Below are 23,737 nucleotides of genomic sequence, written 5' to 3'. Positions count from 1 at the left end.
GGTCGGTGCTGGAGCGTTTCGAACGAGATCAGCTGATCACCACCGTTCTAGAACCGCATCAATGAACGTCTGTGTCGGAGGGAATAAAAATGAGAGGCGGAAAAGCATAGAAAAGCCTACGTAGTTTTTGACCCACTACGACAGGATATCCTCTAGTGTACAACACGGGACAAGTTAGTTAGTAGCTACCGGTAATATATATATATATATATATATATATATATATATATATATATATATATATATATATATATATATATATATATATATATATATATATAAAAAAATGCACTAAGCTCATTCTAATGCATTGTATATATTGTACATATCTTGCAGTCATGTATATTATATTATTAGATATTTTACTCTTGTTGTTTATATTATCTATATATTTGTTTTGAAATGTTTTAAATTAGTACACTCATTTGAGTAGTGGAAAAGGGGTAGGATTAAATAAGTATACTTCTTCCAACTCCTTTTTGAACATGTAAATTGAGTTATGTTTTGCTTTTGTTTAGTTATTTATTTTGTTTGAGTTATGTTTTGATTTTGTTTAGCTATTTATTTTGTTTGTATTCGTTTACATGTTTGAAGTGAAAGATTAAAAATCAAATCTATGTATTTTTTTTTATAAACACAGTGGAAATGAGGGGAAACGTATAATTATCAACTGTTAGTTATTACTAGTTATACTATAGTTACAATTCAACTGGATCTAAAAATAAATACAGAAAAATAAGTTAAAGAAAATCTAACATAATATTTCCAGTTCATAAATTTTTTGTCCTTTGACTTTGACTAGTTATGACTAGTTACACTAGTTCCAATTCAACTGGATCTAAAAATAAATGCAGAAAAATAAGTTAAAGAAAATCTAACATAATATTTCCAGTTCATACGACGTGATGACGTTTTTTGTCTTTTGACTTTGACTATAGTTATGACTAGTTACACTAGTTCCAATTCAACTGGATCTAAAAAATAAATACAGAAAAAAATAAGTTAATGAAAATCGAACATAATATTTCCAGTTCATACTGACGTCACGTGATGACGTTTTTTTCTCTCGCTGGAATGTGTGTGATTTGCGGGTTCGATTCGGGAGGAGGGCCGCGCGGAGGAGCCGGGGAGAGGAGCGGGGCCTAGACTAGTCGCCACCCCTAGTATAAAAACTCAAACCCTCGCATTCACTCTTCCTCTTTCTGTTACCTGGTGTAGGGGGTAGCAGCTGCCGCACGGCGAACTTCAACTTAGTAACACCGGTAAGTGCGCCGATCTCTTAGAATAATAATAATAATAAGAACGCTGAAAGTGGTTATGTCAAGTCGACACAAGTCTAATGCGAGTTTGACTTAATAACGATCCTTATTATAACGTTTTCCGTTTCAATCGTTATTTCAATGATGTAATACTAAACTAGTAAAAGTTAACCTGTAGATTTGGCCTATTAGTTGCGCTTTGTTTTGTTTTTTGATCATCGTCTTGGATCGACTTATCGATGGTAGTTACAGTGATGGGTTTGTGAGATGTTGGAAGTTTTGTGTTTTTTTTTATTGTTGGAACTTGAAGGGAAATCTTGCTAAAATGGGGGAGGGGATGATGAACAAAGAGGGTCTTCCCGAGCAGCACTTCTTCTTAGTGATGCTCAACAGGAATGCCCATGTCGTAATATTTTTTAAACAACTGGCCACAGATGCCCAGACGACAGGTGTTAGAGAGAAATGTGGCTCTGAATATTTGGAAATCTTGCCTGTAACTTTACACGACGTGGCCCTGGCTGGAAGTATAACACGTGTCGCGGCCTGAGACTGAGGCCTACTGGAGACTAGGATCCACTGGATCACTATTCTTGAATGATGGTATCTTTTGAGACCACTCCTCGTTAAGGAATCCACTAATAAACTACACTGACTAACCGTTTACGTTCTAAACTCGGGACATATTTTACGCACAGTTGGCCAAACTCGGACATATTTTTACGCAGGTTTTACTGGCACAGCTGGCTGGGGATCATGTCGTCTAGTCGTGTCTTTTTGTGTTACTGTTTACGTTAGCTTGGCTAGTTAGGCGCCACAATGTGAAACTGGTATAAGATGATGTCCCTAACTGAATTGTGAAATGTTTTATGTTTCAGAAACTTAAGTCCTAAGCAAACATGGGGAAGGAAAAGATGCACATCAACATCGTGGTCATCGGCCATGTCGACTCCGGCAAGTCGACCACCACCGGCCACTTGATCTACAAGTGCGGAGGCATCGACAAGAGAACCATCGAGAAGTTCGAGAAGGAAGCCGCCGAGGTGAGGAGGATTATTGTTGTTATTTTTAAGATTTGCTTGGCAGTCTTGTTGTAAAGTTTCACTACAACACTTGTGGATTAAAGATGGCGTCGCCTACATGCCTTTCTTCAATTCGCCTGGCCGGCACCAGGGTGTGGAGACCTAACGAGGACGCGCAAGTGGGGCGGGGCGTGTGTGCAAAAGCAGTGCATTGCTAATGACTATGCACTTTGTTCAATGGAGGCCCTATATGAAGTTTTAGTTTTACATTATTAAATCTTGACAATTGATATAACGTCTGTGAAGTGTGTTACTGTGGATCTCCCACCAGAACTGAAAGGGATGAACCATAGCTTTTCAAAGAACTTTTGACTTCTAATTTTATCAGTCTTGTGTAAATTTGAATGAATAAAAAAACTAGGACTAACTTGATGATCTGGATTTTTCATTAGATGGGCAAGGGCTCCTTCAAGTACGCCTGGGTGCTGGACAAGCTGAAGGCAGAGCGTGAGCGTGGTATCACCATTGACATCGCTCTGTGGAAGTTTGAGACTGGCAAATACTACGTCACCATCATTGATGCCCCCGGACACAGGGACTTCATCAAGAACATGATCACTGGTACCTCTCAGGTAAAGACTGAATGATATTCACTTCAGTCACACAAATATTAAAAGGGAACTATGCCCAATTTATTAATTCAACTGTGTTGGTTCTTTGGTCTAAGACTACCCAAGACTATTTGAAAACAAACTCTTCTCTTAATCCAAAACTAGAGTGCTAAAACTCAATGTTGTCGTCTAGTATAAAGTCGAGCTGCTCCATAGACAATGAATTGGGAGATGTTATAGATGAGGCTGAACATCGGTGGGTCCACAAGAGTCTCCCATTTCATTGTCTGGAGCAACTCTAACTTGATACCCGATAAGGTCACACGTTGGTAGATATCATTTCTAGCGTGTTCACAAATGTGTTTACCTTTGCCATGGAAATCTTCCCCATTCCCCATTTTAATGTTTTCTAATTATGAAATGTACCTTCACAGGCTGACTGCGCTGTGCTGATTGTCGCTGGTGGTGTGGGTGAGTTCGAGGCTGGCATCTCCAAGAATGGTCAGACCCGCGAGCACGCTCTTCTGGCCTTCACTCTGGGAGTCAAGCAGCTCATCGTCGGCGTCAACAAGATGGACTCCACCGAGCCCCCATTCAGCCAGAAGCGTTTTGACGAGATCACCAAGGAAGTCAGCACCTACATCAAGAAGATCGGCTACAACCCCGCCACCGTGCCCTTTGTGCCCATCTCTGGATGGCACGGAGACAACATGCTGGAGGCTAGTCCCAACGTGAGTGGCCTACTCATAAACACTGCCAGACCCACGTAGGAATATGCTACAAGACTGGATGTTGACTAGGATAATTATGCTAGCCCATACAAATTCTAAATGCAGCTTGACTACTGCTTTTCATCATAAAGCTTAATGCATATCAGTGCGTCACAATGCATTGAGGCGGTCCATAGTGACTCCCAAATTAATATTTAATTTCTTAATTACCTGTGTAAAGATGACTTTTTATATATGTAAACATGGTTGTGTAGTCTGAGATCATGCCACACCTCTTTGTCTAAACACTGACCTCTCATTGTGTTTCATCCCTCTTTATTGCAGATGACCTGGTTCAAGGGCTGGAAGGTTGAGCGTAAGGAGGGCAATGGCGCAGGAGTCACCCTGCTCGAGTCCCTGGATGCTATCCTGCCCCCCTCCCGCCCCACTGACAAGGCTCTCCGTCTGCCCCTCCAGGATGTCTACAAAATCGGCGGTAAGACTGACTAATGTTGTCTCATCATACTAGACAATTTGTACAAATGGATTTGATTTTCCAGCGTTCATGTTAATGCATGCCAGTGACTCAAAAAAAATCTCATTGTTCAGGTATTGGAACTGTACCCGTCGGTCGTGTGGAGACTGGTATCCTGAAGCCCGGCATGGTCGTCACCTTCGCCCCCGCCAACGTGACCACTGAGGTCAAGTCCGTGGAGATGCACCACGAGTCCCTGCCAGAGGCCACTCCCGGCGACAACGTTGGCTTCAACGTCAAGAACGTGTCCGTCAAGGAGATCCGTCGTGGCAACGTGGCTGGAGACAGCAAGAACGATCCCCCCATGCAAGCGGACACCTTCACCGCCCAGGTTAGTAATCAAACTAATGCAGATGATTTAGTTTCAGGGGTTTTGTAGATATCGCAATTGCCTTACAAATCTCTTTCTCTCAGGTGATCGTGCTGAACCACCCCGGCCAGATCTCTCAGGGCTACGCCCCCGTGCTGGATTGCCACACCGCTCACATCGCCTGCAAGTTCACTGAGCTGAAGGAGAAGATTGACCGTCGTTCTGGCAAGAAACTTGAGGACAACCCCAAGGCCCTGAAGTCCGGAGACGCCGCTATCATCGTCATGACCCCAGGAAAGCCCATGTGTGTGGAGAGCTTCTCAGAATATCCTCCCCTTGGTAAGTTTACGTTCATCTCTAAAAAACATTGACCTTTTAGTAGTGGCTGCTTATAGCCAAGCGGTGTCCCCTTGACTTAACTGGTTACTCTTTCCTCCTCCCAGGTCGTTTCGCCGTGCGTGACATGAGGCAGACCGTGGCCGTCGGTGTCATCAAGGCCGTCGACAAGAAGTTGGCTAGCTCCGGCAAGGTGACCAAGTCGGCACAGAAGGCCGCCGTCACTAAAAAGTGAATTCTCTTCGCCAAGGCTGCCCCTCGGGTCAGCGGGACTGCAGCCCACCACCCTGCAGAAGAATCTCGGATCGTCCTGAGCTATTTACAAAAAGACTTGTTAATGCTGATAAAAGCCCACCGCAAAAGTTTTCGCAGGAAAGGAACCCGACAAGGATAATACTTGGTGGCACGGTCTCTCAATCAACAGACGAAGACGACGCCTCTTTTAAGTTAAATAATTTTTGAGTTGGAAATGGTTTAGAACTTTACCTTGATGCTGATGCCACAATAATTTGGAAAGAAAGCTGCTCTGGTAACTAATAAAAGTCTTTGAAAAAGTATCTTTGACCGAGCAAGTCATTTGCTTATTGTATCGTAATGGCAGACTAAGCTTACTGCATGTCTGGTGTCTTGCAGCTGTTTTTAACCACATGTTATCTGTGCTCAGTGATGTGCTCCTTCTAGCCAATCGCCTTGGTGAAGTTAGGGTGTTGCAGCCAATAGCATCCTTATTCCTGGCTGACAGCAGAGCACCAGAATGTACAGCCCTCCCTCTGCTCTCCTCAGCCCAGTATATAAACTCATGTCGGATCATATTCTGTCCTTTTTTTCACCGGTTTAATAAGGGGACATTGTAGCTGTTTGGCCACAGGTTAGTTAAGTATGAGCATTTCTATGGTTCTTTATTTTCATGGTCGTCTCTGTCCTGCTTGATGGTGAAATATTGATGCTAGTTATGCTAAAGAGGAATGTGTTCTATGAGCTTGGTATGGTGCCAATTAAATTATATTGTGCATTGTAATTGCTCATTCATTTCTGTATTTTCATTCATTTTGGAAGTGCGATTGTGCCTAATCACAGTAGGCAAAGCCTAGTTGGATGACGTTTGCCTTCGATCATTGCAAAGATCCCCTTTGAAACGTTTGAGCCAAAGTCAAAGGGACATGGGTGTGTTTTCTACGGTTATATAATTCCAAACGGAATTGTGGTTATATTGGTCCCAAGATCTCAAACTCGTTATGGATTATCACTGCTACTGTAAATGCCATAAGGGGCCTTTTTTTCTCTTTTTGGTTGCTTGCTTGCAGCTCAGACAAATAGCTTCTATTGCATGAACGCGCACAGTCATAGAGCGCGTGTCTGCAGCAGACAACATGGCGGCGCTGCATTGCCTCACTCAACATGGACGCCGGTAACGACCACATGGCGCATGAGTCAGCTTCCCACGGTTCCTCCCGCATAGACGTGCATTAATGTGATCCAAATGCTGTCATCGCAACAGCCATGATATTCAAACTAAACATGTCACTGTTTGAAACTATTGGGTTTTTGCTTCACCAGTAAAACATGGGAAAGGAAAAGATCCACATCAACATCGTGGTCATTGGCCATGTCGACTCCGGCAAGTCCACCACCACCGGCCACTTGATCTACAAGTGCGGAGGCATCGACAAGAGAACCATCGAGAAGTTCGAGAAGGAAGCCGCTGAGGTTGGTTTGGGACCCATATGGATCTGTGGCTATTTTAAAACTCATCTATGGATATTCAAACGCTTACGGATTATGTTAACGAAGGCATCAAGTGTCAACCCCAATGTGTGAACAAAAGTGTCTGATTGCTTTGACAACAGCGTCACCCGCTGGGGGAAAACGCGAACTACCACTAGTCGGCTGTTGCAATATTTCATAATTCGCTGCGCATTTCAATTCAAAGCCCAAAAACGACGTTACAATCAAAAGGCGAAAAAAAATTAAGATCGATTGAAACGTCCTAGACCCTATAGTATTCGCTGCCAGAAATGCTGACATGTATGTAGACTACGAAATGTAATGAAATGGTTACACGATAAAGAAAATGTAAAAGATAACATGGGCTACAACCTGGTAAACATGTTAATATGAAGGCCTCCAAGGTTTGGGGGAAAACTTAAAATATAGTAGGGTGCAATATTTGGCATATTAAAGCAACGGTATTTGAGCTCGAGATCAAACGAATAGCCTCATAAGATGACAAATTAAAATCCCAGTGTTTCCCATACATAGATTTATTTCTGTGCTCGCCACAACATCAGATGGACCCACGACAAATAGAAGTCCCAAAACGGACACAATAACAACAGTATTGCTTCTTGTGGTATGTATAGTCTTTTCCACCGCTGAATGTGTTTATCTAACGCACACCGGCCAGCCACCACCACAAATAACTACAGACCAATGGGAAACACTAATACATTGTATTTCTCTTTGTGTTGCTGCTTAATAAGCAAAACATGTTTGTAGCCTATAAAGGAGGAAGAATTCCACATTGGTGGCAGAAATGTATATTAGAAGACATTTCTGTCTCAGGAACATAATGAACAGGCAATAGTGCAACATGCAATTTATTATTTATATGCTGTAGGAAATAAGATTAAAAAAAATAAGATTTTTACTGTATGTATCCCCCCAACAGAACTGAGGAAAACGAAAGATTAACCATAGATTTTCAAAGAACGTTTGACTTCTAATTGTATCAAAGTCTTGTGTAAATTGGAATGATTAAAACAAGGACTGTAACTTGATGATCTGGATTTTCCATTAGATGGGCAAGGGCTCCTTCAAGTACGCCTGGGTGCTGGACAAGCTGAAGGCAGAGCGTGAGCGTGGTATCACCATTGACATCGCTCTGTGGAAGTTTGAGACTGGCAGATACTACGTCACCATCATTGATGCCCCCGGACACAGGGACTTCATCAAGAACATGATCACTGGTACCTCTCAGGTAAAGACTGAATGGCTGTGTCTGAAATCCCTCAGTACCTACACAAACGGGACAGAAGTTACTACTACCTACACTATATGCTTTTAGAACCTACTGTTCAGGGATGTTAGGTTTTTGTCCTGGCCCATGTCATGGAAATAAAAATCACATTGCATGTTATTAGTGTCAATAGTAGCAACATGCAGCATGTAACTTGTTTGGTCGTTGCATCATTTGTGATGAACAGACTAAAGTAAACGGTTAATCTACCTACTTGAAAGGCACATCATCCACATGGGGGTATATAGTGGCCACTTCTGTTGTTTTGGTTGTAGAGTATGTTAGTGAAGTCACATTAGTGAAGTAATTTTTGGGAGTAAAGTATGAATCCACTTCCCGAAAGTAACCAAATAATAGTTACTCAATAAAACCCCAAAAGACAGTAGACATCCAAGATTACTGAAGGGGTTGCCAAAAAAATGGCTACTCAACCATCAAAAAGTTCGGACTACTGAACCTCCATACTGAAAAGACCGTATGGTGGGGATTTTCAGACACAGCAATTGATTAGCATCAATCATATCTGTTAATGTAATGTTAATGTACGTGAATGCTAATATGCAATGTACCTTCTTCACAGGCTGACTGCGCTGTGCTGATTGTCGCTGGTGGTGTGGGTGAGTTCGAGGCTGGCATCTCTAAGAATGGTCAGACCCGCGAGCACGCTCTCCTGGCCTACACTCTGGGAGTCAAGCAGCTCATCGTCGGCGTCAACAAGATGGACTCCACCGAACCCCCATACAGCCAGAAGCGTTTTGAGGAGATCACCAAGGAAGTCAGCACCTACATCAAGAAGATCGGCTACAACCCTGCCACCGTGGCCTTTGTGCCCATCTCTGGATGGCACGGAGACAACATGCTGGAGGCTAGTCCCCATGTGAGTAGCCTACTCATTCTAAACACGGCCTAAGACCCGTGTAGGAATATGCTGCCTGGGTGGACACGACAGGATGTTGAAAAAGAGCAGCTTGACCACTGCTTTTCATCATAAAGCAGCTTAATGCATATCAGTACGCCACAAAGCATAATGCATAGAGGTGGTGCTCCTTTTTTTGGTTGATGTTGGAGATGTGTATATTCTGAGATCATGGCTGTGCATCATGCCGCACATTTCTCTTTGCCTAAACACTGACCTCTCTTTGTATTTTACCCCTCTTTATTGCAGATGACCTGGTTCAAGGGCTGGAAGGTTGAGCGTAAGGAGGGCACTGCCACTGGTGTGACCCTACTGGAGGGCCTCGACTCCATCCTTCCCCCCAGCCGCCCCACCGGCAAGCCCCTGCGTCTGCCCCTGCAGGACGTCTACAAGATTGGTGGTAAGGAACGTTTGCCGTCTGGGTGGTGCAATTTCCATTACATGAGTAATAATAACTCATCTCCAGATCTCCTTGTATCCGTTTCATCTCACTTTCACTCCCTTACAGTTTGGTATTGTGGTGTTCGTGTAAAAAAAAATTGGGGTCGCTACCATGACCATCTAGGTAGGGGTAGGGACAGGCATGCGTTCTTCATGGGACGGGGTTGCACTCCGTACTCAGATATGGACTCGCTATTTGCATATCAATAGCGCCGGTCGTCAGGTGTGTTAAAATACGTTCTCAGATACATTCACACCTAACTTGTTGTGAATGACATGTGTTACATTCCATTCGTAGAGGCAATTAGGCGCTGTCTTTAGTCTGTGCTCAAGCGAGGGGACATTAAATGCACATTCGCGGGAGCGCGCACACGCGCTGGGAGCGCACGTGCACGTGGCGCCATTAGGTGCGTGCAACCCCAGATGATTTCAATAACGCACCACTGGGTAGGGACCATACAATTATGCCATGTACCACTGGTATCATGATTTAAATTGGATTATACCATAGTGTTATTTAAGGACAACATTTGTACTGTGGTGATCCAAAACTTTTACCATGGCTGTACCATGGTGAATTATTCACACAATGACTGTTCCATGGTGGTACATTATTTATACAATGACTGTACCATGGTGGTACATTATTTATACAATGGCTGTACCATTGTCAATAATTCATACAATGGCTGTACCATGGTACATTATTTATACAATGGCTGGTACCATGGGTAAGCTGAAAAAACGACCATGATACTTTTTCGTACAGGATGTTCCATTCCTGTCATTGGACCAGGAGGGGCAAGCTTTTCAGTGGCCCGCAAGGTCATTTATCGTATCACTGAACATTTCCAAAACCATATTTGATTTGAACCCTCTGAAGGGTTGGAGGCTCTCGCCAGCTCGCTTTTAAGGCTAGCTAAGTTACAGGGAAAGTTGTACCTGTAAATCTGAGACTGCAATTACAAAAAATACATTAAAACTGGACTTTGAAGAGCGGACAGGTAGCGCAGCGGACTAAGCGCCTGCCTACCACCGCAGATACACTAGTATCGAATCCAGCTGTCAGCGGTACCTCCGGCTTGGTCGGTCGTCCATACTAACACGATTGGCAGTGTTAGTGGGTGGGAAGCCGGTGGGGTGTGTATCCTGGTCGTTGTAAACAGCGACTCCTACAGGTCGGTCGGGGCGCCTGCTCAGCGAGGAAGGGAACTGGGGGAAGTAGTGTGAGCCTCCCACACGTTACGCTCCCCCAGTGAGAGTCCTCGATGTCAGGTGAAAAGAAGCATCTGGCTGACTCCACATGTATCGGAGGGGACATGTGATAGTATCTATCAACCCTCCCTAGACCGGCAAGTGGGGGGCAAATGTGCGCAACGACCAGGAAGGGAATTGGCATAACGACTAAAATTGGGATGGGAGAAAATACAGAAAAAAGGCGGGAGAAAAAAGTAGATAAAAAAAAAACTGGACTTTGAAGAAGTCTTTATTCATTGCACACATTGACAATGTCGTTATGCAGTGACACACACACACATGCGATGGGCGGCACACACAGATACACACACATGCTTTTTTTTCTTTTTGGGTCGCTGATGAAATGTTCCTCTCTGCGTTAGACCCATCCCGTCGTCCTTCCCCCCAAGGGCAGCCGGGAGCAGACATGGGCGCGCCCGGGGACCAAAAGTGCTCCTGTCCGTCTTCGTCAGGGACGCAACAGCGTTAGCGATCTGTTCTGCATGTTTTTCCATTGGGTTTATCTTATCGGGAGGGGAAACCCTTGTGAGCACGGGGAGAACATGCACACTCCACACAGAAAGGCCAGGGAGATATCCCACCTGGGTAACTGGCAACGCGGCAACCTGGTCCCCAAGCGGGAATCGAACCCTGGACCTTCTAGTTGTGAGGCGACAGTGTTAACCACTACACCACGTGCCGCTTAATACCATACATTATGTCCCTCCTGCGAATACAGTTGGGTATCCCTGGTCTATCCCTTGCGGGGCCAAGGCTGAGAGAATAGTCAAAGACTCTAGCCACCCAAACTGCTTCTTTGCACTGCTGCGGTCAGGCAAGCGCTTACCGGAGTCTCATGGCCAGTACAGAGAGACTCAAAAGGAGCTTCTATTCCAAGGCCATCAGGATGCTCAATGACTATGCAACACTAACTCACCCATTCTACATTCATTGCACACACATCCACATGCACACACTCACTTTAAACATTCACTTTAGACACTTATTTATTACAAAATTATTTGCACTACATCTCTACCTCGTTTTTGCATTTTTTTGTAGTTTATTTTGTACTTTAGTTTTGTATATTGTATATTTTGTATAGTGTTTGGTCTTTATTCTTTTGACTTTTGTTACTGTATGAAGCACAATCTCAGGAGGCTCATACAGAACCAAGCATTTCACTGTAATTTTCACTGTGTACCTTATATGTGACAAATAAAACAAAGCTTGAAACTTGAACTACAACTGTCACACTGTAAAAACACAGACAACTCTATCAACTGACTTGGGATCTGTACGCTGAAATGAGGTTCGCATGTCATTCGCTGTTCTCTCTCAGGTATTGGCACTGTCCCCGTCGGCCGTGTGGAGACTGGTATCCTGAAGGCCGGTATGGTCGTCACCTTCGCCCCCGCTAATGTGACCACTGAGGTCAAGTCCGTGGAGATGCACCACGAGACCCTGACCGAGGCCACTCCCGGCGACAACGTTGGCTTCAACGTCAAGAACGTGTCCGTCAAGGAGATCCGTCGTGGCAACGTGGCTGGAGACAGCAAGAACGATCCCCCCATACAGGCGGACAACTTCACCGCCCAGGTGAGCTCCAGCAATGAAAGGAAAAAGGAGGAATGATATACAGTAAGAGGGTTTGGGTTTTCATCGCTACAGTCGGATCTTCGGTCGCTTTTTCCTACCTCAGTCATTATTGGTTCATGTGTACATTATGTATTGTATATACTTGCACAGGTCACACATTTTCATGTGATCATTTACCCCGACCGCCAAGAACCTTGGTGTAGTCCTTGACAACCGGCTGAACTTCTCCGCTCACATCGCCGCAACAAACAGAACCTGCCGATTCCTCCTGAGCAACGTCAGAAGGATCCGCCCCCTTCCTGACAAAAGAAGCCACTCAACTCCTCGTCTAATCAAAGGTCATATCTCGCCTCGACTACTGCAATGCACTGTCTACTGACCACCGCCACCAAGCCACTTCAATTCATTCAGAACGCAGCAGCCGTCTGATCTCCAACCTACCAAAGTCAGCCCATGTTACCCCACTTCTTAGAGAGCTGCACTAACGAAGGGAACGGCTCCCGCCTACCTCTGGTCAATGGTCTCTAACTACACACCCTCAAGACTCCTCTGCTCTACATCTTCTGGCCGCCTCAGACTCACTCCTATCCGAGCTCCGGAGGAAACAAACTTTCACAGAAAATGAAAGAGAAAAAAACCCACAAATCTTCTTACTGTCTTTCTACTATCATGCACTCTTCCACTTGAATCCAGGTTGACCTACTTATTACTATATGCTGTTTTGTGGCTAGTATTCACTCCAAGCCTTTTGATTTTCATTATTAGATGCAAATCACCCCGTAGACCTGCAGTATTATTCACTCACTCACTCACTCACTCACTCACTCACTCACTCACTTACTCTTTAGCTCAGTCTCAATTTGAGCACTAATTACTCCCTCTTCATTTTGACTGACACTCCATTTGACCACACAAATTGAGTGTTGGGGCCAAATTGGAACATACCAATTCCCCCACCAATTACCCACTCTTGCCCCCAGTGGCGGTTCACAGGCATGGCACTTTGTCTTATGTTTGGAGAATCTGCCTGCATGCTTCTAGGACACGATGTGTGTCCTTGTTTAACCCATGCCTTAGCACAAGTGCCACACCCCTTCCGGGAAATTAGGTCTAGATTGCCACCGCTTTAATCAATGGGAGGACGGGGTTATTTGCGAATGCTTAAACTATATCTTAAATTATGGCTATGGGTCTAATACACCCGTCGCTTATCAATGACTTGCTTGCAGTCAACATGTACGAAGCGGATTGTTTTTTCATCTGTACATTTCCGTTTTATACCGTTTTGAATACGAGTATAGTTTTGGAGATTTCTAGTAATTCCAGAGAAAGACACGATAATAGCCCTTTAGTGGAATACACAAAACACGTTGTCATTTTTCGGCTGATTTATGAATAGTTTTCAAATAAACGCTAGATTATCGATAGTATTGTGTCCTCATGCACGAAGAGAAGCGGGGTCTGAAAAATCACTTCTCCGTACTTTGGTCGGCGCGAACCTCACACACACACACACACACACACGCTCCGATGGCGGAGAAAGGAACATCTGATTACCCCAAGATTCGTAACATAAAGGCATTACCTCACATCTGATGTCATGCAAAACGATTAATCCAATTCCTGTTCGCCATTCCAAATATCGATCGCGTCCATTGATCCAACGTTATAGTCCAAAACACATAATCCACGATGCTCCCAGTCCCCCCAGTCAATGCAATAGTATCCAGCTGCATGCCCGAGAAGTAAAACCTGGACCGGATTTATTTTTTTGATGCACAGTCCCAGCCAATCCATTCCAATGATGTGCAATACCATCCGGGAGACGATAGGCGGAGGTATTTGCCCTTTGCGAGCTCAGACCCATTCCCAATGATAACGTCAGGCTGGATGGATGAAAAATCTATGGATATCGCTAATAAAAGAAATAACGATTAAAACCCGACTATACTCGTGATTGGCACTCAAGCGATGGCGAGTTAACTCGACTATACTCGTGGTTGGCACTGAATGGGTTAAAGGAGCAATAGGTGGCCTGTGATTTTGGGCAGAACTTAGAAATATTTTTAAATCATTAAAGGGGAACTATCTTATAAATGGCCTTTTTGAGTGTTTAGCATTGTTTCCTAGCTATGTGAACTTATATTAATATGATCTATGTCTCAAAATTCTCATATTGGTGCATTCTTCCAATTCTCCTCTCACAATATTCACCCTCACTGAACTGAGTCATTTGAAAATGTGCCCTATATGTGATGTCATAAAGACACCGCTGCATGTTAATGTTCAGGCGGGCCGTATAGCGCAGTGGTTTAGGAGCCCAGGCTCAAAACAGCTCGAGATCTTGAGGTAGAAAAATGCTGTTTTTGAGGACTTGATTAGAAATACAAAACAATGAATAAAAAAAATATATATATTACAGAGGTGTTCCATAGACTCACAGGAATTGTGTAAAAGTGCCCAAATAGTGAAAGAAATAGTAAAATAGTTCCCCTTTAAACCGAATTCGACAACGCCCTCCCCAACCAGAACGCATCGGGATGCCTCCAAAGCCATGCCCCCACTAGGTAGCTAGCAGGCAGCTATGTGTTAGCAGCAGGCCTTTGTGTTATGCGCATGACAGTTGCACACATGTCACTGGAGGGTTTGATAGACAGCTCGCTTGTTCCAATCATTTGACTTGGTTGTTCGTTTGATGGGACGACATATTTCTTTCATTTCATTGTCAAACGTCTTGCTTTTTTTAGTACTATCAATTTAAGATAGTCAAGATATAATAAGAAATCTAAAATGTTGCCAAAAAACCGCGGCCGCCTATTGATCCTTTAACTTGCTTCTCTCCCTCTCCTCTCCTGTTTCCCTCCCTCCCTCTCCTCTCCTGTCTCCCTCCCTCTCCTCTCCCGTCTCCCTCTCCTGTCTCCCTCCCTCTCCTCTCCCTCCTCCCTCCCTCCCTCCCTCCCTCCCTCTCCCTCGTCGCAGGTGATCATCCTGAACCACCCCGGCCAGATCTCTCAGGGCTACGCCCCCGTGCTGGATTGCCACACCGCTCACATCGCCTGCAAGTTCAGCGAGCTCAAGGAGAAGATCGACCGTCGTTCTGGCAAGAAGCTTGAGGACAACCCCAAGGCCCTGAAGTCCGGAGACGCCGCCATCATCACCATGGTGCCAGGGAAGCCCATGTGTGTGGAGAGCTTCTCAGAATATCCTCCCCTGGGTGAGTTACACCACCATCGCCCGCTTTGCACGTCGAGAGGAAGACGGTTCCTGGAATTCAGACTCCAGGAACTATCCGGTCTTTCACTTTCATTTCCAAATATACTCACACAGGTTGACAGTATTCTGTATTAGTAGTACACGCCTTGGGGTGGACCCACACCAAAATATTTACAATGTTTAGCCCCAATTAGGCCGTCCCGCACAGATATAGGGGATTCGTGGGGAAAACACCACATCGCCCCCCGCCCCCTGGAGTTCCACCCTATTGAACATAATTGTCTGCAAGGGTGAAGTTGGTACTTAATTAGTTGATGGAATCATGTAAGTCAACAGACACTTCCGTCTATAGTCGTTACCAAAACGAGTCCACCATAAATACATAAATACGACGGTGTGCTAAATCCAGGTGAGCGTGAAGTAAGACACCTCGCTCTCCTCGACTCCTCTATTGGGGCCCTTCGCGCTTTCCCCTACTTCTCACAAACGCACACCACAAATAGCGAGGTGAATGGAAATCATTTTGTGAGGCGACTCATTCTCCCCCCCCCTCCCTCCCCCCCCACCAGGACGCTTCGCCGTGCGTGACATGAGGCAGACCGTGGCCGTCGGCGTCATCAAGGCCGTCGACAAGAAGCTGCCCGGCAGCGGCAAGGTGACCAAGTCGGCGCAGAAGGCCCAGAAGGTTAAATGAATTGTTGTGCAGGACGCCGAGCAAAAAGACGCGTTGTCATGGTCGCAGCGGTCCACCACGCCTCCTCCTCCTCGCCCCTCCCCCACCCACCCTGCACCATCTTCTTCTCTGAGGCAGAGTTCTCTACTTAAGGACTGGCTTATGCTGATAAACACCCACCGCAAAAGTTTTCGCAGGAAACGAAGGCTCATGTTTCAACAACAATCTGCTTTAGGAAAAATTATGATGATGATGATGATACCAAACAAATAAAAACTTTAATCATGGATTGCCAAATGAAAAAGCTTAGTTGTCATTGTGTTTTGTTGAATATGTTTGGAATATATATATATGATTAATTCATTAATTAAACAAATATTGTTTAATCAACATTCTGATGTGATTCTGAGTGTTACTTTCCTGATCAATTGTATTTTGGTAGCTGCATTCTGAGATGTTTTTGGTATTGAATATACAGTATATTAAAAAAGAATGTTCAAACTGAAGATAATTCTCCAGAATATCAAAGATGTTTCACCCCCATTTCCACAAGTCCTATTCCGGAATTGATTACTTCCTGATTAACTCAATACTTAACTTAATACCAAATATCTGTCAATACAAAATATCACATTTTAATCTCTGAATATAGTCCAGTCATTCAACCTTTCCTTGTCGAAACGAAATGATTGCTGCTGCTTCAACGGCGATCTACTTGCTGACCAAGTGTTCAGCAACAGCATTTGCAAAATGAACTAAATGAGTTTCAAAATGCCACAAAAGATGATGGTCGCAGTCCTCGACATTTTTGTATCTATTCGAATGGACAGACAGTGCTCTTTTCCTTTTTCATGTATCATACCGATGGTAAAGCCTCAGTGTAATACATAATAGAGTCTCTGCCATTAGGAATCCACGATGTTTGAAGTGCTACACCGAGCGTTACACCTCCAAGGCGAACGCCGGCTGATTCCATAGACATGTCTGAACAATAATGAATCTGGCTGAGAGTGAATTGGAGCAGAATTCACTATTGAGGACTTAAATCATTCCCGTCAGGTAAAACAGCAGGCCCAGACAGGTTTATTGGTGAACACTATGAAGACAAACTCTTAACATAAAAAAATACTTCAGGATGCACCTTTGACAACCTAAGCAAAGCTTAAATATGATGCTATGTTAATACCTGCTTGTATTGAATATGTATGTAGTTTGATATTTATTTATCTCGAACATTTCAACCATAAAACAAACACAAATTTGTAATAACAAAAACTAAATAAAATAAAATACAATAATCAGCATAGCTCAAGACAATGGTTTTGTTCGAGAAGGGACAATGAAGCAAAGCTTATCTGGTCTGGCCCCTTCCTTACAATATCATATTAATATGTAACTAATAAGTTATCTATCGATATAAAAAAATTAATACCGGTATACCTATCCACTACAGCAAAATATAAATAAATTATTACAAAATTATTCAAGCTCTAACTTATACTTGTCCAAGAATTACCTATCTGCATTTAAACATTTCAATAGTATTACTTATTTGTATTGCTACAAGGCCATTCCAAATAGATACCCCACAAACTGAGATGCACTTGCTTTTGAGAGTTGTACGGACAATAGGTTGTTTTAAATTCATTTTCCCTCTTAGATTATAACCCCCATCTCTGCCCATGAAAATTGTTTATATGTTGCCAGGGACTATATTTTGTGTTACTTTAAACATGAATTGTGCAGTTTTGAATTTAACCAAATCTTAAAATTTCAGAGTTTGACTTTTAACAAATAAACAATTGGTATGATTTCTATGACCAGCATGGTGTACAATCCTTATAGCTATTTTTGCAGTGTGCATATCTTTTGTTGGTTGGTTTTTTAGTTATGTGTATATAGGCATCTGTGTGTGTGTGTGTGTGTGTACATAATATGTGCATGCATTTGTACATGCATGCATATGTTTATATATATAAATACTACTAATAATATAAATATATAATTAGAGATATATTGACAAAGCCAAATAAAATTTACATATTTATGAACAGGTTAACTGCATGCATGTTAAAACTAGAGGTGGTGGCAGAGAGGAGGATGAGAAGGAAGCTGGCCGCTATCCTTGAGAACCCCTCCCACCCCCTCTATGAAGAGCTAGCCAAGATGAGCATGTTCAGCCACAGACTCATACCCCCCAGACACACCACTAACCGCCTGGGCCAGTCCTTCGTACCAGCAGCCATCAGGCTCCACAACAGTGGGCAGGGAGCGCTGCCAGCAGCCGGAGAACTAACGGCAGCAGAACATGAAGCCTACTATTGAGGCGATTAAATCATTCCCGCCAGGTAAGAAAGCAGGCCCAGACAGGTTTGGTGCTGAACACTATGAAGACTCTCGCAACACTCCTACAGGGAGGACGATTGTCAATTCAAAGGAGATTAACATCTGTCATGGTCATTAGCTAACAAGCTAACATTTGCTTTTTGTAAAAAAAATTAGAATGATAATAATAATAAAAAAGTACAGACATGTGAACAGCTAGCGTACATGCCGACCAGACCGGATGTATCCCAAGTAAATAAGTTTGACAGTAAATAAGTTTGAATATGGCCACCAGTGAATGTCATCGGGGACATTAAATGTTAATTACAGCACCATGAAATTGTGAAAAAATAGCAACACCTCGTCTACCACGTCGTTTCATTGAGCTGTAATTAACACACCACAAGGATTCAATGTCCCCGATGACATCACTGGTGGCCATATTCAGCCTTTTGATAACTGTCAAAACTAAATTAATGTGTGCAGTAACGTTTTAGAGTTTTTGCATGTGTGTGAGATTATGTGCAAAATAAATGCATTGTTTTTTGGTGGAGTGCCCCTTTGAGAGTCAGAACCTAGTATCTCCAGCTTACCTGACGCCTGTGTTTACATGCCAACCACTCTTTCCTGTCCTTCCAGGCTATTGAAGACCTGTACCTAAACTATCAATTTGCCTCTTTGCCTCAATCTTATCTTATCTTATCTTATCTTCTTATATTATCTTGTGTATATCACTGGATACATACAAAGATCAATCTCCTGACTTTCGGTCAGAATGTTTTGTCAGTGCAGGGAAGTATGTTGTGGAACAGTTTACCTACCACCATTCGAGAAGTTCTAACCTTTACTACTTTTAAACTCAAAGTAAAAACACCAAGCATGTGACCATATATAGGACCTTTATGGTCTTGGTCCTTTTAGCTTTGTAGCCATGTTTTTCTAAATTATTGTTCTTTTGTAACATGTTTTTGTATTGCTCTGTTTTTATATTTGATTTGTTTTATGTTTGGGGACTGAGGATGAAAATGTTTGCTAAATCCTGTGTATTTACAGTGCATTATATATATTGTCCATTAATACATGTTGTCCCTTCCAAATAAACGAATAAATGAAATGAAATAACTTCTTGAACTTCAGGTCCTGCCTCCTCCTGGTCTCCTGAGCCATGTTCCCCCCCAACCCTCTTTTCCCACGAGAAGTACTCGGTCACCATTTTAACAGCACCTCTGTGGGGGTGTTAATGAAGTTCTTCCTCACCTCTGAGGTGCTTAGGAAGCAGGTGAGAGGTGACTTTCTATTGGCATTCAATTTTAATATCGGAAGTTATCGGTATCGGTTTAAAAAAAAGAATTATAATTATTTATTTTTTTACATTTATTTAACTTTTATTTACCCAGGCAAGCAAGTAAGAACAAATTCTTATTTTATTTATTGTCAAAAGTATGCATAATGTTGTGTTAATTCCACGAAAAGAGATATGTTGTTAAGGATTTGTAATGCAACCCCAATTGCACGACACAGACAGGTATTCAAAGTTAGCCAAAACAAGGACATAATTTATTCACAACAAAAAAGCGGCACTGTCCCTTTAAGGGAGAACTCAAAATACACAGGTGAATCTTCTAGAGACCATGAATGAAATGAACGTTCTGAGTCTGGTCCTGTTCAGACTCACCAGAACACTTGCCGACAGGCAACACAGCAAACGGGGTCCATGAAAACGGAGTGAGAAACAGAGGCATCCTCCCGTGGAAGCCTAGAGAGCGATGACGATACCTCACACCACAGAACACTGCCGATGTGCAACTCAGCAAACGGGACCCACGAAAAAGGAGTGAGATCATAGGAATCCTCTCGTGGAAACATTGAGAGCGACGACGATGTCCCACACCAGGAAACGAGGCCCACGGAGAGAGAGTAGGGCAGTAGATGGCACGACGTCTCACCCCAGAGACACAGTGGTAGATGGTTGCAACGGATGGCACGACGTCTCCCAGTGAGAACACAGGAAATCCTCCCGTGGGATTATAGAGAGCGGAGACGATGTCTCACCAGGAGCGCGGCGGTTGATGGTAGCATACAGCATGGCTCGACATCTGAAGTGGGAACATAGGGATCCTCCCGTGGAAGTCTAGAGAGCGAAGACGATGACCCACTCCAGGAAACGGCGATAGGTGGTAGTGTACAGAGACGACCTGGTCATGAGTGGAAGGCAGTCGGCAGTCCTTGTAGTCTCCCGACGGCGTCTTCCTGTCTCGCAACGTCTTTCATTTCCGGGGGCGCCCTAATTGGCCGTGACGGCCACGTGACACGCGCGGCCCCGCCCAGCGGCAGGCAGCGCGCGAGAGGCCGCTGTGTTGTACTTCAATTCAACCGCTCTGCCGCTACGCTCTGTATGTAGCAGTAATCCCCCCTCTTTTAACATCGAGAACTAGCTCAACTGGTAGTGCTGCCTTGCTGTGGATCCTGCGGTCTGTTGGTGCCAAGTTCGATTCCCTTCAATTTAAAAAAAAAAAAATTTTTAACGTGCATTCTTTCGCCGGTTAAGTTTAGGCATGTTAACTTTAGGCATTGTTTGGGAGTTGGTTAAGGTTAGGGTTAAGGTTAGGCATTGTTTCGGAGTTGGTTAAGGTTAGAAGGGTTAAGTTTAGGCGCTGTTTCAGAGCTGGTTAAGGTTAGAGTTTGTCTTAGAGAATGGCAGCAGTGAAACACAGCAGCCTCGACGGCGGCGCGTCTGGGGCTGCCGCGGGGCGGGGCCGCGCGTGTCACGTGGCCGTCACGGCCAATCAGGGCGCCCCCGGAAATGAAAGACGTTGCGAGACAGGAAGACGCCTCCCGACGAGCTGAATGAAAACCACTCTCAGGTGCGTGAGGTAGAATGTTCGGCACGCCCCCTCGTTGGGAAGCATGCAGTTCTTGCAGCCCTTACAGTACCCCATGGGAGCCACCTGGCGACCAGCCAGGCCTGTAGGGGTGGGAACGCTGGGAAAAAAAATCAGAGAGGCTCCAGGGAAAACTGACCATGCTAGCTGAAGGGGCAGTCCTAGCAGTGGGGAACAAGGGATAAGCCGACAGGGCGGCTCCAGGGAAACTGACCTTACTAGCTGAAGGGGCAGTCCTAGCAGTGGGGAACAGGGTAGCTATCTGGGCATTGCTAGCTACAGGGCCTATGCCAGCTGTAACGCTACATTAGCATAGAGGCTGCGCTAGCTGCCGGAGCTAAGCTAGCAGACAGGGCTGGACTAGCATGAGAACACATGGGGTTAGCTGTAGGGGCTAAGCTAGCAGACGGCTGGACTAGCTGAGGAAGCCAGTTAGCTGCAGGGGCACTCTAATACACTGTCTGTGCCGGGCTGGGTTCGTCGACATGGCCAGGTCGTAACTGTTAAGGATTTGTAATGCGACCCCAATTGCACGACACAGACAGGTATTCAAAGTTAGCCAAAACAAGGGCATAATTTATTCACAACAAAAAAGCGGCACTGTCCCTTTAAGGGAGAACTCAAAATACACAGGTGAATCTTCTAGAGTCCATGAATGAAATGAACGTTCTGAGTCTGGTCCTGTTCAGACTCACCAGAACACTTGCCGACAGGCAACACAGCAAACGGGGTCCATGAAAACGGAGTGAGAAACATAGGCATCCTCCCGTGGAAGCCTAGAGAGCGATGACGATACCTCACACCACAGAACACTGCCGATGTGCAACTCAGCAAACGGGACCCACGAAAAAGGAGTGAGATCATAGGAATCCTCTCGTGGAAACATTGAGAGCGATGACGATGTCCCACACCAGGAACGAGGCCCACGGAGAGAGTAGGGCAGTAGATGGCACGACATCTCACCCCAGAGACGCAGTGGTAGATGGTAGCAACGGATGGCACGACGTCTCCCAGTGAGAACACAGGAAATCCTCCCGTGGGATTATAGAGAGCGAAGACGATGTCTCACCAGGAGCGCAGCGGTTGATGGTAGCATACAGCATGGCTCGACATCTGAAGTGGGAACATAGGGATCCTCCCGTGGAAGTCTAGAGAGCGAAGACGATGACCCACTCCAGGAAACGGCGATAGGTGGTAGTGTACAGAGACGACCTGGCCATGAGTGGAAGGCAGTCGGCAGTCCTTGTAGTCTCCCGACGAGCTGAATGCAAACCACTCTCAGGTGCGTGAGGTAGAATGTTCGGCACGCCCCCTCGTTGGGAAGCATGCAGTTCTTACCCAGCCCTCACATATGTAATGTTAATTACCTGAAATTATTCCGTTTTTTGGGGGGGGGGGGGGGGGAACCGCGCATATATCGGTATCGGTTGATATCGGTATCGGAAATTAAGAGTTGGACAATATCGGCATATCGGATATCGGTAAAAAAGCCAATATCGAACATCCCTAATCACAATTGAAGTCAGGTGTCCTTCTGGTCCTGACAGAGGAGTCCCACGGGCTGAGTGTCTGAATCCCCCTGACAGAGGAGTCCCCCAGGCTGAGTGTCTGAGTCCCCCTGACAGAGGAGTCCCCCGGGCTGAGTGTCTGGGTCCCCCTGACAGAGGAGTCCCCCAGCTGAGTGTCTGGGTCCCCCTGACAGAGGAGTCCCCCAGCTGAGTGTCTGGGTCCCCCTGACAGAGGAGTCCCCCAGGCTGAGTGTCTGGGTCCCCCTGACAGAGGAGTCCCCCAGGCTGAGTGTCTGGGTCCCCCTGACAGAGGAGTCCCCCAGCTGAGTGTCTGAGTCCCCCTGACAGAGGAGTCCCCCAGCTGAGTGTCTGGGTCCCCCTGACAGAGGAGTCCCCCGGGCTGAGTGTCTGGGTCCCCCTGACAGAGGAGTCCCCCGGGCTGAGTGTCTGGGTCCCCCTGACAGAGGAGTCCCCCAGCTGAGTGTCTGGGTCCCCCTGACAGAAGAGTCCCCCAGGCTGAGTGTCTGGGTCCCCCTGACAGAGGAGTCCCCCAGCTGAGTGTCTGGGTCCCCCTGACAGAGGAGTCCCCCAGCTGAGTGTCTGGGTCCCCCTGACAGAGGAGTCCCCCAGGCTGAGTGTCTGAGTCCCCCTGACAGAGGAGTCCCCCAGCTGAGTGTCTGGGTCCCCCTGACAGAGGAGTCCCCCAGCTGAGTGTCTGGGTCCCGCTGACAGAGGAGTCCCCCAGCTGAGTGTCTGGGTCCCCCTGACAGAGGAGTCCCCCAGGCTGAGTGTCTGAGTCCCCCTGACAGAGGAGTCCACCAGCTGAGTGTCTGGGTCCCCCTGACAGAGGAGTCCCCCAGCTGAGTGTCTGGGTCCCCCTGACAGGAGTCCCCCAGCTGAGTGTCTCTGTCTCATGTACGCTATGTGTGTACTTTTTTATTATTATTATTATTATTACTGTCCCCCTCTCCCCTGATGGTCAGGATTCTCTCCACCCCGTCATTCCTCTCCTTCTGATCCTCAGAGCACAGCAGTGTTTGGAGGATGGCTTCACTGATGGCTTCACTAGCAGATCCTCCCACAGTCATGCAGCATCACCAGGTCCAGCACCTCCTTCCTCCTACACCTCCTGCACTCCAATGATAAAT

General features: G+C 45.3%; 2 protein-coding genes across 2 annotated transcripts; both read left to right on the top strand.

Moving 5' to 3' along the window:
- Window positions 1-1,122: 1,122 nt before the first annotated feature.
- Window positions 1,123-5,335, top strand: LOC311227662 (elongation factor 1-alpha-like). The gene is made up of 8 exons (XM_084313393.1): window positions 1,123-1,262; window positions 2,135-2,299; window positions 2,731-2,910; window positions 3,324-3,620; window positions 3,945-4,095; window positions 4,209-4,465; window positions 4,549-4,783; window positions 4,888-5,335. Exons 2-8 carry the CDS (start codon window positions 2,156-2,158, stop codon window positions 5,013-5,015), a joined length of 1,392 nt encoding a protein of 463 aa, XP_084169519.1. The 5' UTR covers window positions 1,123-1,262; window positions 2,135-2,155; the 3' UTR covers window positions 5,016-5,335.
- A 153-nt stretch (window positions 5,336-5,488) lies between these two features.
- On the top strand, window positions 5,489-16,330 carry LOC311227663 (elongation factor 1-alpha). Its single transcript, XM_084313394.1, has 8 exons — window positions 5,489-5,648; window positions 6,338-6,487; window positions 7,578-7,757; window positions 8,377-8,673; window positions 8,962-9,112; window positions 11,732-11,988; window positions 14,968-15,202; window positions 15,771-16,330. The coding sequence occupies exons 2-8, from the start codon at window positions 6,344-6,346 to the stop codon at window positions 15,893-15,895; spliced, it is 1,389 nt and encodes a 462-aa protein (XP_084169520.1). The 5' UTR covers window positions 5,489-5,648; window positions 6,338-6,343; the 3' UTR covers window positions 15,896-16,330.
- Window positions 16,331-23,737: the final 7,407 nt, after the last annotated feature.

This window comes from Notolepis coatsorum, assembly GCF_963971535.1.
Source record: "Notolepis coatsorum genome assembly, chromosome: 4".
In the NCBI taxonomy this organism is placed as follows: Eukaryota; Metazoa; Chordata; class Actinopteri; order Aulopiformes; family Paralepididae; genus Notolepis; species Notolepis coatsorum.
This window is presented reverse-complemented; position numbering and strand designations above follow the sequence as displayed.